Source organism: Coturnix japonica, chromosome 7, assembly GCF_001577835.2.
Source record: "Coturnix japonica isolate 7356 chromosome 7, Coturnix japonica 2.1, whole genome shotgun sequence".
NCBI lineage: Eukaryota > Metazoa > Chordata > Aves > Galliformes > Phasianidae > Coturnix > Coturnix japonica.
In genome coordinates, this window is record NC_029522.1 from 16,887,846 (window position 1) to 16,905,968 (window position 18,123).

The 18,123-nt window shown below is 39.4% G+C and overlaps 2 protein-coding genes across 12 annotated transcripts in view; one reads left to right on the plus strand and one right to left on the minus strand.

Moving 5' to 3' along the window:
* Nucleotides 1–13,487, minus strand: part of DHRS9 (dehydrogenase/reductase 9) — a 33,513-nt gene extending 20,026 nt beyond the window's left edge. For 3 of the 6 annotated variants that reach the window (XM_032445776.1, XM_032445775.1, XM_032445774.1), the window contains exon 1: nt 707–2,654. The gene's annotated coding sequence lies outside the window, so the exon portion shown is untranslated. Of the gene's footprint in view, nt 1–706; nt 2,655–10,524; nt 10,648–12,967 lie in introns of those variants that run through there. The other 3 variants (XM_015868590.2, XM_015868591.2, XM_015868593.2) reach the window with 3 other exon arrangements.
* ABCB11 (ATP binding cassette subfamily B member 11) overlaps nt 1–18,123 on the plus strand; it is a 48,786-nt gene that overhangs the window by 26,949 nt on the left and 3,714 nt on the right. For 5 of the 6 annotated variants that reach the window (XM_015868574.2, XM_015868571.2, XM_032445770.1 and 2 more), the window contains 18 exons: nt 255–426; nt 2,649–2,773; nt 3,247–3,421; nt 4,583–4,696; nt 5,050–5,160; nt 6,041–6,166; nt 6,778–6,981; nt 7,597–7,767; nt 8,395–8,596; nt 9,302–9,380; nt 10,256–10,388; nt 12,105–12,263; nt 13,482–13,586; nt 13,684–13,845; nt 15,226–15,429; nt 16,347–16,588; nt 16,701–16,857; nt 17,766–17,963. In XM_015868574.2, the coding sequence (XP_015724060.1) occupies nt 255–426; nt 2,649–2,773; nt 3,247–3,421; nt 4,583–4,696; nt 5,050–5,160; nt 6,041–6,166; nt 6,778–6,981; nt 7,597–7,767; nt 8,395–8,596; nt 9,302–9,380; nt 10,256–10,388; nt 12,105–12,263; nt 13,482–13,586; nt 13,684–13,845; nt 15,226–15,429; nt 16,347–16,588; nt 16,701–16,857; nt 17,766–17,963 (2,839 nt within the window). The remainder of the gene's footprint in view (nt 1–254; nt 427–2,648; nt 2,774–3,246; nt 3,422–4,582; nt 4,697–5,049; nt 5,161–6,040; nt 6,167–6,777; nt 6,982–7,596; nt 7,768–8,394; nt 8,597–9,301; nt 9,381–10,255; nt 10,389–12,104; nt 12,264–13,481; nt 13,587–13,683; nt 13,846–15,225; nt 15,430–16,346; nt 16,589–16,700; nt 16,858–17,765; nt 17,964–18,123) is intronic. The other variant, XM_015868575.2, reaches the window with a different exon arrangement.

Below are 18,123 nucleotides of genomic sequence, written 5' to 3' on the forward strand. Positions count from 1 at the left end.
TCTGCATCAGCTGGAGCACAGTGGTGAATGAGACTACTGGCAGGATGGCTTTTCCTGGGAAAAGACAGCATTTTCTTTGTAATATACATGTATAAAATAAATGCCTTTTGCCATTGCAAAGGTTCCGGGTTTTCTTACTGTAGCTGAGTGTCTTTGGAAAAACCCTCTGCAAGGGAAAGCAGAATGTGGCAATGCAAAGGAAAGATATGCAGATACACTTGCTGACCTTTCTGTTTTCTTTCCCACTCTCACAGTGATGTCAACAAAATTAACGAGGCTATTGCTGATCAAGTAGCAATCTTCATCCAGCGCTTAACCACCTTTGTATGTGGATTCCTACTGGGATTTATCAGTGGATGGAAACTGACCCTGGTTATCATTGCAGTCAGTCCCCTCATTGGGATTGGAGCAGCTGTCTATGGCTTGGTAAGTGCATAGTGTGAGGTTCATGCTGAGATACAGTTGTGGTTTAAGCCTGCAGGTGGCTAAGCATCACTCAGTTTGCTCAATCTCCCACTTCACAGTGAGATGGAGCAGAGAATCAGGAATAAAACAAAACAAAAAAAAAAGCTCATGGGTTGAGGTTAAACTATTTACTAAGATAGATAAAAGTAAAAGGATAGTAGTTATAAATATGTATGTGAATGTAAATAATGAGTGATGCACAAGCAATTGCTCACCACCACCTGACTGATGCCCAGCTCACCTTCTGAGCAGTGGAAGAGAGCGAGATGAATTCCTGCTCCCTTCAAAGCACCTTCCACTTGATGTCACATGGTATAGAATATCTCTTTGGCCAGTCTGAGTCAGCTGTCCTAATTCTGTTCCCTCTCAGCTCCTTGAGCCCTTTGCTGAGAATGGCCGTGGTTCTGTACAGCACTGTTTAGCAGCAGTTATAAACATTGGTGTATTGTTTTTCTCCTAGAACCAAAACATAGCATCATACCAGACACTCTGAGGAAAAAATTACATCCCAGATGAAACTAAGACGGGTATATTGAACAGGGAAGGTCATGCTATAGAGTGAAGGGGAAGGAGGTCGTTACAACCTTTTATAGTTGAGAGAGTCACAGCAGAACTGAGCAATTCTATGATTTTTGTGATGTGTGTGTGCTCAGGAGCTTCACTCCCACTTCACTTGTTCCCATTCTCAGAATCTAATATCCAGCATCTAAGATGGGAATGTTAGCATTGCTTCTGTGGGTCATGTGCAGGGATATTGGGGTTGCTGGGATTAGAACTGGCCTGCAGCATCTGTCTATTACTCCATGCTGGATTTAAACATTTATTAGACTTGAGACTTAGTTTTTCTACCTAAGCTTTTAGGGATGACCCAGTCTTGGAGCTTGAAAACAGTTCAAAAGAGCTGCTCAGACTCACCTCAAATTATCCCTACTCCTGGCAGCTACTGTGTCTTTTCCCAGTCACTCTGGTTCTACTTCTCTAACCATACTCTGCACCTCCCTGTGACTGTGCAGAAGAACCAGGTGGAAAAAAGGAATCACAGGATCCTCTACCTTATAATCTTTTTTCCCTCCCTCAGCAGTTCCTCCTCCTCCTCCATACTCTCATGCTCTTCTGTCAGCTTCAGCCCCCTGAATAGCTATCTCCCTTCTTCCACCTCAGGAACAGTTTGCTGTCATTTTGCTATCAGCCTTCTAGTCTGACTGTGACAAATTTTGTTTCTTCCTGCTCTCATTATGCTGTACGCTGGCTGCAAAGCAGATGATATGAATGATGACTCAAAATGAAGTGGGAGAGCAGTGTTCTGGCAGGGAATAAAATCAACTCTAAAATGCATTCTTCCTTCATTTGTCTTTTATTTCTGACCTCATTCCCTTTATGTTTTTATGTTTTGTTATTTTCCCCATTTCAAATTCTCTCTCTGTCCCCATGTTTTTCACATACCCACAATTAAGTCTTTTCTCTTTATGGACCTTACTAGTTCAAGTTTTAGTTTTTTTTTATCATAATGAAAACAGACTTACTTAACATCAGTTTACCATGGTGTCATCTCAGAAAGTTACTAACAGATGCATAATGTATAGTATTTGAAGAACTAAAGCAAATAATGATGTTACAATTTCCGGGAAGATGTAACTCCTGAACTAATACAGTATCTTTACATATAACACTCAGTGTGCACACTTTCTGAGCCCAAGTAAGCTTTCAGCATCCAGTGTGCTCTGAGATGCTGTGCAGGAACCTGTTTGCCACTGGCCCAAGAGACAAAGCATAGTGATGGGCTACATGTATTTTCTTTCTCCCCCATCAGTACCATTACCTGTTCTTCCTGAAGCTGGCTCTGCTACACTGGCTAAAGTGCTTCTCTTCCTGCTTATCCTGTCCCTCCTGCCATGATGGACACGTGCATTATCATTTTATGGCCTGCTAAAATATAGATAGCGAGAGAGAGAGGAATGGAGGGAAAGTGTTTGATGTCTGCTGCTCTTTTTAGGTATTTGAAGCAGAGCTGTTGGGATAATTGTTAGACAAAATGCATGCTACAGAAATACAAGTCCTAACACTAGAAGATAAACATTCCAAAGAGCAGTGTGCCCAGTGGCAGGAACGGGGGAGGTGACCTGTGTGACGGTCAGAGCTGCTCATCATGGTCTGGTGTAATCACAGTTTCCTATGGTTTACAGGCTGTGGCAAAACTGACAGGCCGAGAACTAAAGGCTTATGCAAAAGCTGGGGCTGTGGCTGATGAAGTGCTCTCATCCATCAGAACAGTAGCTGCTTTTGGTGGCGAGAAGAAAGAAGTCGAGAGGTTTGTTCAGACAAATTGTAAAGAGTCACTGTGTTCTTTCTCCTGTAGAAATGTGACTACAGCAATTAGTCCTGCAGTTTTGAAACAATGACCATCTGTTGGTTTTGAGAATTATACGCATGTGTGTTGCAGAAATCTAGTTTTCAAATAACATTACTTACACAGAAACCGTTTCATAATCGGTAAAATAAAATATAAGTAATACTATCTTCAAGTCATTCCCCTTTGTCAGACTTTGCTGCATGTCTGAAGATCTTGTGTACTTTCACGATAAGTAAGAATATTAGTTACAGAGAATCGTAGCTCCCACAAAGACCTCAATTTATTGTGCCCACAGTAAATGAGGAATGTTTGCATGATTAAAAAAATATGGTTGGATTGGGAAAGAAAAGTTTAATTTCATTTTCTTGTTTTTTGTTCATTTAAATTTTGCTGTGAAGTTCATTCAGTTTTGTTTTTATGTCTTTCTGCAGATATGATAAAAATTTAGTGTATGCTCAACACTGGGGAATTAGAAAAGGAATCATAATGGGATTATTCAGTGGTTACATGTGGTTTGTAATCTTCCTGTGTTATGCGTTAGCCTTTTGGTATGGCTCTAAACTTGTCCTTGAAGAAGATGAGTATTCACCCGGCACCCTTCTGCAGGTACCTGTGCAACTTTTTTCTTGACTGTTTCTTAAAACATTAATTCTGGGACACTTAACCATATCTTTTGTTGTTTACCGTCACCCAGTGTCTTGTTCTTGTTCTGCTTTAGATAGTTACTGTTGATACTTAAAAACCTCATAAAAATACCCAGGGGGCAGAAATAAATTAAGAAACGTTTCTGGCATTTTGTTTGATGTGCTCCATCTTCACTCAGTTCTGATCTGTGAGGCCAGACTCCAAGGCTGCACTCTTGAATTGAAGTGTCTTCTGATATTTGATAATCTGTCTCGCTGCCTTTGTCCTCAATCAGCCCTTGCAGGAAGGATGGGTGCTGTGGCTCATTCTCAGTCATACTGTCCTAGGCTTAGACTAAAAGTGGATCCTTTGGCTTTCAGGAGTGTCACTAGTGAATAACTCCTTGCTTTTGTTGCTGGGAAAGGACTTGAAACAGTGAGCACATTGGATATTTGCTTCCTGCAGAAGCAGTCAGCTTATGACTTCAGACTGTTTATGAGATGACAAATGTTCCCTGATATCACAGTAAAGAACTGATACAGTCATCTTGTATAATGGCATACCAGCATTAGTAGTGATCCTTAGAGTTCAGTTCTGTGTGCAGTAACAAAAATATTCTCCGCAGCTGATACCAGCTTCTAAAATAAGTTTTGTAAGTATTGGTTTAGTTAGGAACTGCAATAAACAAAGATTACATTTTGGAATTGTTGTAGTCTCTCAGCAGCTGACTGTTCAAAGACATCTCAAGAAGAATCTCTTGTCTCTGGCATTCACTTTCAGCCCTTGTTTCAAGGCGCAGTCACCCAGTCAAACTGAAGCAGATAAAAAAAATACATTGCTAGCACTTCAGTAAATTTTATGATTGTAAATATCTGAGTGCATACACTCAGGGCAGGAGGAATAAGAGAAAACTTGATTTAGTTCAGACTGGAATCAAAGCTGTGAAAGGTGATAAAAATCCTTTCTAAGATGCATTTGTTTGCCTTTTTTTGTGAGCAAATTATACTTGTGATCAATCACGGTAGATCTGTTGATGCACAAGCACTCATTAATTCACTTCAGTTTGATTTGCCTGCATAAGTTCAAGATTGTAATAAAAACCTGATGTCAGATTTTTTTTAACTACTTCTTCCTCTTCTGCAGGTTTTCTTTGGTGTTTTAGTAGGAGCTTTAAATCTCGGCCAGGCATCTCCCTGCCTGGAAGCCTTTGCTACTGGACGCGGGGCTGCAACAAATATTTTTGAGACAATAGACAGAGTAAGTAATACATTTCTAAGCTGTGTCACTGGTGGAAAGAAAAATAAATACGTCTCAAACAGAAGTAGTTTTTCTGCAGTGTAGACAAGGAAAAATGAGAGCAATTAAAGAAAAATTGGTTGTGCGATAGAAGATTCTCTGGCACTGCTTACCAGAGACAATTCCCTGGTTATTTTAGCCTTTAACATCATGTCCCTTACCTGCTGGCCTTGGGGAGATTCTGCTGCTAGCTCAGTTCAACCAATTCAACCAGTGATGTTCTGGCTTTGTATGGTGTTGGAAACATTCATCTACTACTGCAAAAGCATTGGCTGTTCAAGAACAAGTTACTAACACAATAAATTTTACTCTAGAAACCCACCATTGACTGCATGTCAGAAGAAGGCTACAAGCTGGATAAAGTAAGAGGTGAAATCGAATTTCATAATGTAACATTCCATTATCCCTCCAGGCCTGATGTAAAGGTAATTATCCATCATCCCTTTTCTGAATACATTTACTATAAACTTAACAAAATGCCCTGCCAGTAACTTCTAGATTTTCAGTAGAGTTTTGTTTCCACAATTTAAGACCTGCTGTTTAAAAGAAGACTAAATAATTCATCTATCAGTTGTGTTCCTCTATTGTTTGTTTTACCATTCTGATATCTATTATAGTCATACGTATTCCTTGCTGCTGAACATAAACTTGCTGATTTTGGACAATTTAACCTACATATTTACATAATTATTTACATAATTACACACATGTATCAACATATGCTGTAATAGGGCACAAAGTAATAAGCTGGACAGAGTAAAGAGATTTTACAGAAGTCTTCCATTATCCCAGAAATGCATTATATAACCTCTAGGAAGAGGTACAGGAGCCCTGGCTGCATACATACCCCATTATTTCCTTGCTGCTGTGTTTGAATTGACAAATCCTCAAAAAAAAAANAAAAAAAAAAAACAAACAAACAAAAACCATAATATGACATTTGTTCATTGACCAGCATTCATAATTCATACAGACTGTTCTTTAAAGTGGATATATTTCCAAGTTCTCCATTGGTATTAACTTGACTAGTTCTTAATGATGAACAGCAAGAGCAAACAAAGACCAAAATATGATGCCTGTCGTAGAAGGCATTAGTCTGCTTTTATAAAGTCTTCAAACAATGTAAAAAATATTTTGTTTTCTTTTTCTTCTTAGTTTTTTTAATTTTTAGTTTTGTACATTTGCTTAGTATCTCCATTTTCAAGTAAAGAACATAGTGTGGATTTCCTCCTGGTGTGTGGCTATATATCTGTGAAAGAATTAGAATGGATGGATTCTTTTTCTTTCTTTTTTTTTTCTCTCCAGATTTTGGATAACCTTAGTATGGTTATTAAAACAGGGGAGACAACAGCTTTTGTTGGAGCTAGTGGAGCTGGAAAGAGTACAGTAATACAGCTCATCCAACGTTTCTATGACCCTACTGATGGCATGGTGAGTGTCTAATTCTGGCAGGGGTTCCTGTGTTATTAGGGGCTTGAATGAGTTTCTTCTCTGAGAGGGAAAGGAAGACTCCTAATGTTTATATCATTATTCAAAAAAGAAATGAGTGAAATCACTTTTCAAGGGAATGCTGAATAAATATTATCGAGAGTAATTGTGTGCATTTAGTTCGTCAGGAGGAAGTAAAAATTCAGTGCTAACTTGAATGAAAACAATATCTACAGATGATCCATCTTGTGTTCTGGGATAATTCTGCTTTAGCATGTGTCATTACTATTTCATAATGGATTGGCTAAGAATATGAACTGTATTTGTTAACAGGCTCATTCTATTTCTGTTTCCCTAATTGGCACAAATCACATACGTGGTTACCTGTATTTAAATGTGTAAGAGAAAAAGAACCAATTTAATGTAAGCATAGCATGCCAATCTCATGTAAATAAAACTCAGTTTCATTAGTTCATTCCATGATTTCTGTGATTTCTTGTGTTGTTCATGTCAAAAGACTGAAGTTTCAGTCACAGCTTTTCAAGTATGAGAGACTATTTTTTATAGTGGGCATTGTTTTATTTGCTTGCCTTTGCTTCATTTGGATTCTGCAGATTACTCTGGATGGCCATGACATTCGTTCCCTTAATATCCAGTGGCTGCGCTCACAGATTGGTGTTGTTGAGCAAGAGCCAGTGCTGTTTGCTACAACTATTGCAGAAAATATTCGTTATGGCCGTGAGGATGTCACCATGGAAGACATAATCAGAGCAGCCAAACAAGCCAATGCCTACAAGTTCATCATGGACTTGCCACAGGTACACTGTGTCTTGAATGTAAAATTGGATGTAAAAATAGAAGAATCCTTTCTCCTTCCCCTCATACAACCATCTGTGAAAGGCAGATTAAAAGGGATAGTAGGTCTTACTGCATGGATTTCACCAAGTTAATAAATATGATGCATGATTCTACAGTCATACTAGCTCTCTAGATTTTGGGCTGTGTGTGTTCATCTAGTTCTCTAGCTGAGACTGGTGCTATTAGCATATGATCATGAATCAGAGACACAGTGTTCTTCAGTCACATGTCATCAGCAGACATGTCCAGCTCTCTGGGAAGTTTGTTAAGGAATCATCTGATAGAGAGTGGGCAGATGTTTCCTCTCCATTGTAGCTGTTGCTAATACAATTGTTCTGGGCCCAACCTGAACATTTTACTTTTTTATCAATACATACTTTTGGGGTGAGTACCCCAGCTCAGACAAAGCAATATTATTCATTATGAAGAATGTTACTTCATGTTGTCTGGTGCACTAGTAGGATTTTTTCTCTTTCAAAAATGAAATATTTTAAAATTTACTCTCAGGACAAGTCTGACAATGTTTATGTTGGTTCCTAATAGAACACTTTGTTATTTCATTTTTTTTTCCCCAGCAATTTGACACTCATGTTGGAGAGGGTGGAAGCCAGATGAGTGGAGGTCAAAAGCAGAGGATAGCTATTGCTCGAGCCCTTGTGAGAAACCCTAAAATCCTGCTGTTGGATATGGCCACTTCAGCACTTGATAATGAAAGTGAGGCAGTTGTCCAAGAAGCACTTCAAAAGGTTTGTGCAAATTTATAAAAGCAGAAATTATTTTGAATGCACTTTGTAGACAGTGCTGATGAATTTTGACAGTGTAGTGAAAAGCTTTTAATGACAGCTTTCATATGCAGCAGCAGAACTTTTGCATTGTTAATGAGATGTTGGGGCATTACAGTGGGACGCTGGCAGGGATCAGTGGTTCCTACTGCCCAGAGAGAGCTGCTTGTCCTGGGAGATGGTCTAGGCTCCATCTTGTTTGGTGTAAATTATGATCTGGTCCGTGTTTTCTTGGTCCAGCAATAAACTCCTTAAGGGTTTTGGTGTGAAATAGTAAGATGCTAAGGACTGTCAACATTTTGCCAGCTACATCTGTGTCAAGGACACTTTTCTCTGTTGCGTGTTACAATTGTCTGATTACAACTAAATTTTTGCATCACAGATGACTATTAGCTGTAGACTTTGCAGATTTCTGGGTTTCTCTCCTTTTTTGTGGGTTATACATGGGCTGTGGATGGAATTCAAGTCAGAGTCAGCTAAAACCATTGGAAAGACTCCTTTTGGTTTGGACAAACTTTGGTTTATATAGCATTGGTTCCTGTTGTTTCCGTTTGCTTTCCTGGCACTGGGGCTGCTTTTTTTCCCTGTCAGGCTCACCATGGCCGCACAGCAATCTCAATAGCTCACCGCCTGTCTGCTGTCAAAGCTGCTGATGTCATCATTGGGTTCGAGCATGGAAGGGCGGTGGAGAGAGGAACTCATGAAGAACTCTTGAAGAGAAAAGGGGTTTATTTCATGTTGGTGACCTTGCAAAGCAAAGGAGACACAGTGCTTACTAGAGCAGCAACAGAATGTAAGTGTCTTGCTTTCTCTTATAAAACTACATAAAACTAGATAAAATTCCAGACAATGTAGATTATTGTTATTTTTTCATAGCATCTAGTTGCCTTTCCCACTCTCCCTGGATGTTTTTATGGCTGAAATGTAGCATTCATCAAAGTAATTCTTTGATAGCTCTATCCAAAGTTTTTTAAGGCATATATGCTGAATTACATTCCTGATGTAGACCTGCCCTGAAACAATAATCCTGACCTGCAATACCCTGCCATTTTATATCTTCATTTTGTGCTGACAGTCCAGATGTGCTACATTTGAAAAGCAAGAAAATTACAGACTATGCTGAAATTATTTATTTTACTGGAAGCAAATTTGAATCAAAGCTTCTGGAAATGAAGGTCTAAGATAATGACTTATTTTAATTTTGCAAAAATCATACCTTGGAGATGGTTGTCTTAAAAGGAGCAATTGCAGTACCAAAATAGGGAAACAGCCTTCAGGAGTCACAACCCAAGTGAGACAGACCAATATTCAGTTATTTCCATAAGATATATTGCAAATATAACACGGTATATGCAGGTTGAGCATCGCCATTGTATTATAGCCCTCACTTTCTACAAAGTATTTCAGTTATCGCTTGGAGATTGCACTTTCTAAACAGGATTTAGGTTGTTTGCAAATTCAGCACAAACTGAAGAACTGTATGTACTGTATTCTAAAGCAGCAGAAAATAAAGTGGTTGAGCCAAATCTTGAGGAAGTCCGGTCATTCAGAAGAGGAAGCTATCGTGCCAGTTTGCGGTGAGTCTTAAAAGTCACCAAGTCTCAGTATGTTTTCAGATCTGATAATTATTTGCTGGTTTGCATGTTTGTTAATAAGGGGTGGAAGGGCTGCAAGCATTTTACTGAGGCAAAGTCAACTTGGAAAGAAAGAGCTTGGGTAATACGTTAATGATTGAAGGCCCATGGATAAATACTTATACTCCACTTTCTAGACAGAGCACCTACTCCCTTGTCAGTTTTGGCTTTCTGTGTCGGTGTTCCAATTTCAGTTTTACGGTCATGCATGTATTTATATTACCTCATTATGTACTCTCCGTCAATTCACTTGGAGAAAAAAGAAAAAAAGACTTGCTGTGTAATTACTTGGGAAATCAATGCAATGTATGAGGACATCTGTATTATGGCTTTTTCTTGGTAAAAGTGAAAGCATTTGACAAACCAGACTATCTTGTATCTAGACATTAATTACTTCTTTCAGGCAAACTTCTGTCAGACATTCAAGTGAACACATCTCCTACATTGTGGGGTCACATTTTATCAGGGAGAGGTGGATTGTTTCTGGACTGAATGACTTGATAGTAATAATGGTGAAATGACTTGGTGTCTCAACAACTTTTGCAAACAGAGGAGGATATACCATGATCTTGCACAATAAAGGTCACGTATAAAACAGTGTCTGAGTAGAGTAAGGTTTTGAATAGTATTTATTCCTACTGTGAGATATTTTAATCACAAATGTTGAGACAGCATGGAATAAGAAAAAAGTCAGTGGGATTCCTGTAATTTGCATCAGTGAATCCTGGTGTAGTTGTTATGAAAACTACATTTGCTTTGAAAGCAAGTCTCATGTAAATGAGCTGTGAATCACTGACCATATTTGTCCTCTTTCACAGAGCTTCACTTCGGCAGCGGTCTAGATCTCAGCTCTCAAATGTGGTTCCAGACCCTCCACTGTCCATTGCAGGAGATCAATCAGAGTCTGCATATCTTAAATCTTATGAGGAAGATGATGGACAAGCGAAAAAGGTCAAGCCTAATACTTCATTTCTAAATTGCAACCATAAGGGATATCTTTTGTATTCCTTAGTAATGAGAACCTACAGATACATGCTTCTGTTACAGGCAGATATGACTTTTTGGATTGATACTTTCTTATACTTACACAAAGCCACAGCCTCAGGTCTTATCCTCTGTATCCTCTATGCTGCATTTTGATGGCCCTTATGCTGATTGGTCCAGGTAAAATTTCTTGCAGGCCACAAGGTCTTGTAAAATGTTATACGTGCTGTAGATTAAATTGAAAAAGACTTATTCAAAAAAGCTGACTTAACCAGCAAAAAGCAAAATGTTGTCTTTGAAGTGTAATAGACACTTAGCAATAGATATGCTGCTACTGCTTGTTTAATATAGTGAGTTCCCTTTCCTCTCAAAATCATAGAATCATAGAATCACCAAGGTTGGAGAAGACCTAAAAGATCATCCAGTCCAACCGTTCACCTATTGCCAATAGCTCCCACTAAACCATGTCCCTCAATACAACATCCAATTGTTCCTTGATGGTCTCCAATCATCTGGAGATGTGAGTCAAAAGAGATTCTTATTGCAGCCTTGCCCAGAATCCTTTCAATGGCAATGCCTCGTGCAGTCAAGTAGCATAGAAAATAAAGATGGCATATATTAAAATTATGTAGAATATCACCAGTTTTTTAGGAGTACACACAGTGAGTTTCTGAAGTGCTTATGAAACACCTGCACCAATTTGCTGCAACACAGAGGTTTAGTGCAGAAAGAAGCAGTTAGAAGTCGCTGTTATTGCTATTGTTGGGCCTATTCTGTGGCTAAATAGAGAGTTTTGGTGCTGTTACTTTGGCACTAGCTCAGAAGGAAGATAAAAACGAAATGTTCCCACTCATTCATCCTTGCACATTTCCAGCAGGTAGGTCTTTACAGGGTCAGTTTTGTCTGGGCATTTCCAGCCATAAGAACTGAGGGAGATGAGCAGGGCTCAGCACACTGAGTGTTACAGAAAAAACTGCACTAATCAAACTGCAGGGTAAGTTGTAATTTGATGATGAATGTTCTACTTTTATTGGAGTAATTATGGGAATTCTGTCCATAGCCTGAGGATGTTTCACAAAGGGGAGGCATAATTAGCATGTATAAAACTTGACTCTAGCGATCGGTCTGAGGTTTCTTTTGTTCTAGTTATACTGCATACCCATTAACTTGATGCAGAGCCTGATCAGTGTGTTCACCCACAATGCTTAAAAATAATATTTAAGAACATGCCAGGAGAGATGAAAAGCCCCTTGTGAGGAAGAAGCTTAAGTTTTGATACTGAGTGTTGCATCATACATCATCTGGAAGCAGCAAAATGGGAAGAGTCTGAGTTTCAGTAGCATAAAGTCTGCTCATAATTAACCTCTTAATTTGGAATCAGTTGAGCTGAACAAGGCGTAAGTCTCTCTTTTTCTCCAGGGACAACAGAACAGTGGAAGCAGTCATTTCTGTACCTCTTGTGACTGCCCAGCCCTGCAAGAGCTCCAGTCAGCAGCCAAGGCCCATCGTTGCCCCCTGCCATACAATGCTAGAGCAGCTATTTGGGTACTGGAGACAACTAGGCTAATTATGGTATCTCACTGCCACATGGCGAACATCACCAGAATAATGCATTTATCTCATAAATCCAATCTTTTTTTTTTTTTTTTTCTTTCTTTTTTTCTTTTTTTTCCCTTTTTTTAGGAATCTGTTGAGGAGGAAGATGTCAAACCTGTACCATTTGCCAGGATTTTGAAGTATAATGCCTCTGAATGGCCATACATGGTGATAGGATCTGTGGGAGCAGCTGTGAACGGAGCACTCAGTCCACTCTACGCTTTGTTATTCAGTCAGATTCTTGGGGTATGTTAAACTGACATCTGAAAGTGTATTTGAGAGCTTAAACAGAAGGTACTTCATTTCTGGAACATCCAGCTCTTTGCTGCGTTTTCCCTGAAGAATTCCCAGGGAGAGGTGGGTTGTTGTAACACATTGCATACCTGCCAGCACAAAGCAGATGTGCATCAACAAGTCTGAAAGACAAGCAGGCAACAGGAATGTGTTTTAAACCTTGTCATCTGCTAAGGGATGTGTTACAATCACAATTTACAGCCTCGCTTGAAACTTCTTAAGGGTTCAACCGTGACTTCTTTCTTGCTGGAATAGAGAGAATCCTTCTCTTGAATGTCTGAGATCATGGAAAGAGATCTCAAGAAAAAAAAATTTAAGCCATAGCCAACATGAGCAAAGTCCAATATCTGTGTTTTATTATTCATAAACTTAAGAAATTTCTGCCTGCTGCCAAGGAAGGCGGGCAGATGGAACAGGCATCTGCATTCTGAACTGTTTGACTGTCTGCAGTGATGCTGTGATAGAAATGTGGGCTCATGCTGTGGGAATAATACACAAGAGAAAGGATGGGAAAAGTCTCTACAACTACAAAACAAAAGAGTGAATTTAGTGAAGTCTGCCTTGAAAGTGCTCAGAATTAATCCTAAGAAGCCAGTGAACAGCTGGATAATACTGGATATATCTTTTTAGTTGTTCAGTTCAAACCAGAAGCTTACCTGGGGAACACTTTACTCAACTGTTTCTTCTCAGCTGTGCTCTGTTTCTCATTGTGGAACGGTCCAAGAATGGGAAATTAATAATTTTCCAGTGAAATTCAACTGGAAATATGTTCAAACTGTTTGCAGTGCAGAGATCTCTTTCCAACCACTGTTACTTCGTAATTGTAGGACAATTAAGTGCTCTTAGTTTAGGGTGAATGTAAGCATGTACTTCAGTGCGTGGCTTTTCTAGCTGCAAAGGTGAGAGATACAGCTGGGAAGGTGAGAGATTAAGCAATTTATAGCTAGTTTTGCCTGGGAAATCCAGTTAGAATGAATTTAATGTTAGTAGAGAAGTAGAGCTTGTCACCAGAGCTTGTCCTTGAGCCAATAAGATTGAATGCCAATAATCCTTTCCCTTGGGCTCAGCTTGTGACTTCCTTTAGTGGTGGTGTGGTGGTCTTCCTTCCTCTCACACAAAAACAGGCTTTTCTAATATTATGCTATACTTTTTTTTTCTTTTCCCTCAAAGACTTTCTCCATTCTTGATGAAGAAGAACAAAAAGTCCAGATCAATGGTGTCTGCCTGCTGTTTGTCTTGGTTGGAATTGTTTCATTTTTTACACAGTTTTTACAGGTAATAACAGAGCAATGAAAGTAAATTTTGTTTCTGATCCCATTTTATGTGTGTATCTCTTTTTGTACAATCCTTTTGTGTATTTCTTGCACTCCAGGGATACAACTTTGCCAAGTCTGGTGAGCTGCTTACAAGACGGTTAAGGAAAATTGGTTTCCAGGCTATGCTGGGGCAAGACATCGGCTGGTTTGATGACCGAAGGAACAGCCCTGGGGCACTGACTACAAGGCTTGCAACAGATGCATCGCAGGTCCAAGGGGTAAGACCTTAAGAATTCTTTTAATGTAAGCACAGATTGAAGGCCTATTTATTTAAAGAGCATGCAAATAGCAAAGTCAGTGTAGGCCAATCCTTCATCAGTCATTTAAGGTTTTGGTGTTTATCACTGAAAGTCTGTGAACTTGGAACTATTATCGCTGCATTTACCTAATAATCAGGATCACAGTTGATTGACAGCTACTGGTGTCTGTATTACCTGAACAGGAACAAAAAATCAATTGAATTAATATCAGTTATCAGTGGAACCGGAATTAGCATCCAGCAGCTTTAATCCAGGAGCTTTATTTTCTTCTGAAGATGAGTTAGCTCTTGACCACAGTGCTAATGTGTTTATTTCAAAAGCATGTCAGGCCAGTATTGTGGCAAGGTTCACCAGTCTTGTTTACAGGATGATATTGTTTGTGCTGTATCAAAGCTGTTCCTTGCTGCTTTGATTTAAAGTAACAGCCCACATAAAAAAAAAACATTTGCCAGGACTAGTTGGTGCACCAGCTGGGGATCCAGGCAGCCAGTTTCAGTGTGACTTCTTATTCAGGAAGGGGTCCTGCGCACCCCACGTGCTGCATTCCTTAGGGGATGAGGATTAAGTTATGCTGAACTATTAGTGTACCTCACTGAATGGATGCTTTGTCCGAAGTGAACCTTTTCATTTGGCTGCAAAGCAGGTGGTTTTCTAGAAAAAAAGAAGGAAATGTACAGATGTTTCTATTAACCCGTGACACTATTACAAATAATTGTTCTGATTCATCTTGACTGAAGATAACAGATAAGTTTTTAAAACCTACTATTTCTGGAGGTTTTAATAATTTAAAGATGAATGAAAGAAGAGGTTCCCCAAAACCCTGCACTTACAATATTATCAAGGCATATTTAAAAATTTTACTTAATAGGCAGAACTGCAGCTCATCCTTCCTCAGAGATGTTTCCTAGTGATTTAGACACACTTAAGACTTTGTTGTGTTAATATTTAAGTTGCAAAAGGTTCTGTTTATTATTTAATTCTAGATGTATAAATGGTGAGGGCTGAAAAGAGTATTTAGAGAAGCGATTCCCCAAGGAACCAGGGGGACCCATTTCAATACATTATCTTTCTCACAGTCATCAGGAAACATTTTCTCTGTTCTCACTGGAAACTCTGGTGGGTGAAAAGAATGCAGGAGACTTGCAGTCCTGTTAGTACAATGCACAGGAGGCTGTATGTCTGAACTGGCTGAATTCTAGTGCTGTCAGCAGCCAGTGATCTCTACAGTATTTTAATATCATTCAGAGTTTTCTAAACTTCTATGGGAAAAAATATTTAAAAATAATTGAACTTGCAGTTGGAGCACAGGTCAGCCATCTGCATTTCTTTTCTTTGAAGGCAACTGGATCGCAGATAGGAATGATTGTCAACTCCTTTACCAACATTGGGGTGGCCATCATTATCGCTTTCTACTTCAGCTGGAAACTGAGTTTGGTCATAATGTGTTTCCTGCCATTTTTGGCCCTGTCTGGAGCTGTGCAAGCTAAAATGCTGACGGGATTTGCTGCTCAGGACAAGAAAGCTCTGGAGGCTACTGGACAGGTAACTACTGAAAGACTAATTTATATTTGCAGTTGTGGGTAGTTGAAAACCAGACATTTGGGACCATCAGTAATTCAAACATATTGAAACTGGCAATTTTTTTGCAAATAAGTTGCAATGTTTCAGCTTGTAAAACTACTGAAATACCTTTGGTACCTCCCTAGTCTCTGAAGCACTTACGGTACACGACTTTTCAAATGTTATTGGATGGTAGACACAACTCTCATTTGTTTGTTCTACTTTTGTCAGGATTTATTTAAATGCCCATTTGCTGACCCCTGGCTAAAGCCTTCCTCCCTGTTACTCTGACTCCAGTATCAGTTAGCATCCCACACCCTGTTAGCTGAGGAGCAAACGAGCCTTCTCCCCACTCTTCAGGCTCTCATATTTCTAGCATCAAAAGTATGTTTTGTAAGCTCTCCCAAAGCCTCATATCTCCAAGACAATTCTTTATCCTATCTAGAAATGATTCTTTCAGATTTCAACAACTCAAAGGCTGGGATGAAAAGGGCACTCAATGCTTCAGCAGTTTTGGCAATGACTGGTTATGTCTGGTGCTATTTTCTAATTTATCTCCCAGTATTGCGTCCAAATAAAAAAGCTTTGTGTTCCTTCACTGTTCCTCAGCTGTGTTAAACATGGAAAAGCAGTCTGAACAATCAAATGCACTGTACCTAATTATCTGCTGCTTCAAGTTGTGTGATAGTGCAACAGATGTGGCCCTTAATTTTGACCAGAAGAAAGACCTGTCTTTATATATGACAAAATATGTGTATGCTGAAAACACAGGAAATGTCATACCCTGAAACTACTACTGAACTCCAGGCAAACAACAGCATTGTTAAACCAATTTCTGAATAAAATTACATGAGATAAACAGGATTATTTTACCTTTTTTCTTTTTTTTCCTCCTCCAGATTTCCAGCGAAGCCCTCTCCAACATCAGAACTGTGGCTGGGATAGGGAAAGAAAAAAAGTTCATTGATGCTTTTGAGAAGAACCTGGATATGCCGTACAAAGCTGCAATCAAAAAAGCAAATGTTTATGGAATCTGCTTTGGCTTCGCCCAGAGCATAGTGTTCATAGCCAACTCGGTCTCTTACAGATACGGAGGGTTTCTGGTTCAAACTGAAGGGCTCCATTACAGCTTTGTGTTCAGGTAAGAGCCTTATGAGGTAAGGCACAGACTCCTCTCCAGAGGTGTTGGTCTGGGTGGAGTGCACAGCTTCCCGATGGCTGCCCAAGATTGACCATGTCCATCTTTCCTGCAGAGTGATCTCTGCAATCGTGACCAGTGGGACTGCTTTGGGAAGAGCTTCTTCCTACACCCCGAACTATGCCAAAGCCAAGACATCTGCTGCACGTTTGTTTCAACTCATCGATCGGCATCCTAAAATCAGCGTTTACAGCAAAAAAGGAGAAAAATGGGTAAGTGTGGAGATAGTGGAGTAGTATGAGATGTCACTTAGCTCAGCATAAGCACTGAAGTAGCAGTAACAATTTAGAAAACACTGAGGATCACTACTTTACAGGAAGGTTCTTCTATCCATATAACTGATACATCTGCTCCTTTGGAAGCAGTGAGCTCCGTACTGCGCAGCGAGAGTAACATACAGCCTGGCTGTTGGGAATTTATGTACAGCTCCTGTGGATTGCAATAGCGGTAGTTTGGATGACTCACCAAATACATGCTTTCTGTTAGCTATTACAACCATCTTGTAATGCTTTTTTTTTGTTGTTTGTATAGAAGTTGGGAGTGTTATCAGAAGGAAAAAAAGTTCTGAATAGGACAAAATGAAAATGTTTTCTTTTTGGTCAATGGAAAAGTCAGACCTAGCAGATTAAAAATATGCATTTTTCATTTAGCTTTTTTTCATCTCTAAAGGAATTCTTAAAATATTTGTCACAAATGGATTGAATTGATCAGAATTCACATATTGTTTTAATGTTGCAAAGTTTAGTAGATTAAACAAGCAACTTTTTACACAAATGTCTTTATACAGTCACCAAATCTGTACTTATACAGTGTCTATATTAAAATAGATGGCTAAATAACTTACCAGTTGTCAAGGTAATCCCACTTCCAGTTGTTGCTTCTGGCCGGTGTAGTACAGGGATGTATCAGTAGAGCATCAGTTTAATGACTAATGACTTCACCTTGTAGAACAGCTGCACCAGTAAGTTTCTAATGCCTCTTCCTAGGCTAATTTCATGGGCACTAATATCACATTTTAAATAACAGATGCAAGAAATGAATTTGAGGAGGAGTTATTTTCTACTTTATGACTCAGTTTTGAGCTTGTGATCATTGCAGTGTTTCTCATTTTTTTCACTAGGACGACTTCAAGGGGAGCATTGAATTCCTTAACTGTAAATTCACATACCCCTCACGGCCTGATATTCAGGTCCTCAAAGGACTCTCTGTAGCTGTTAAGCCTGGACAGACATTGGCATTTGTTGGCAGTAGTGGCTGTGGTAAGAGCACCAGTGTCCAGCTTCTGGAGCGTTTCTATGATCCTGAGAAAGGAAGTGTGGTAAGCAAAGAAAACATTATTTGTGTACTTTTGTCTTCAGCAATGCTACAAGGACTATTCCGAGTGTGTCCAAACGTGGAGCCCAGCAGCGTGTCTCTACACATGCAGTTTGGGTTTTCAGCTCTTTCTCAAATGAGGACTGTTCAAACTCTGGGTATCA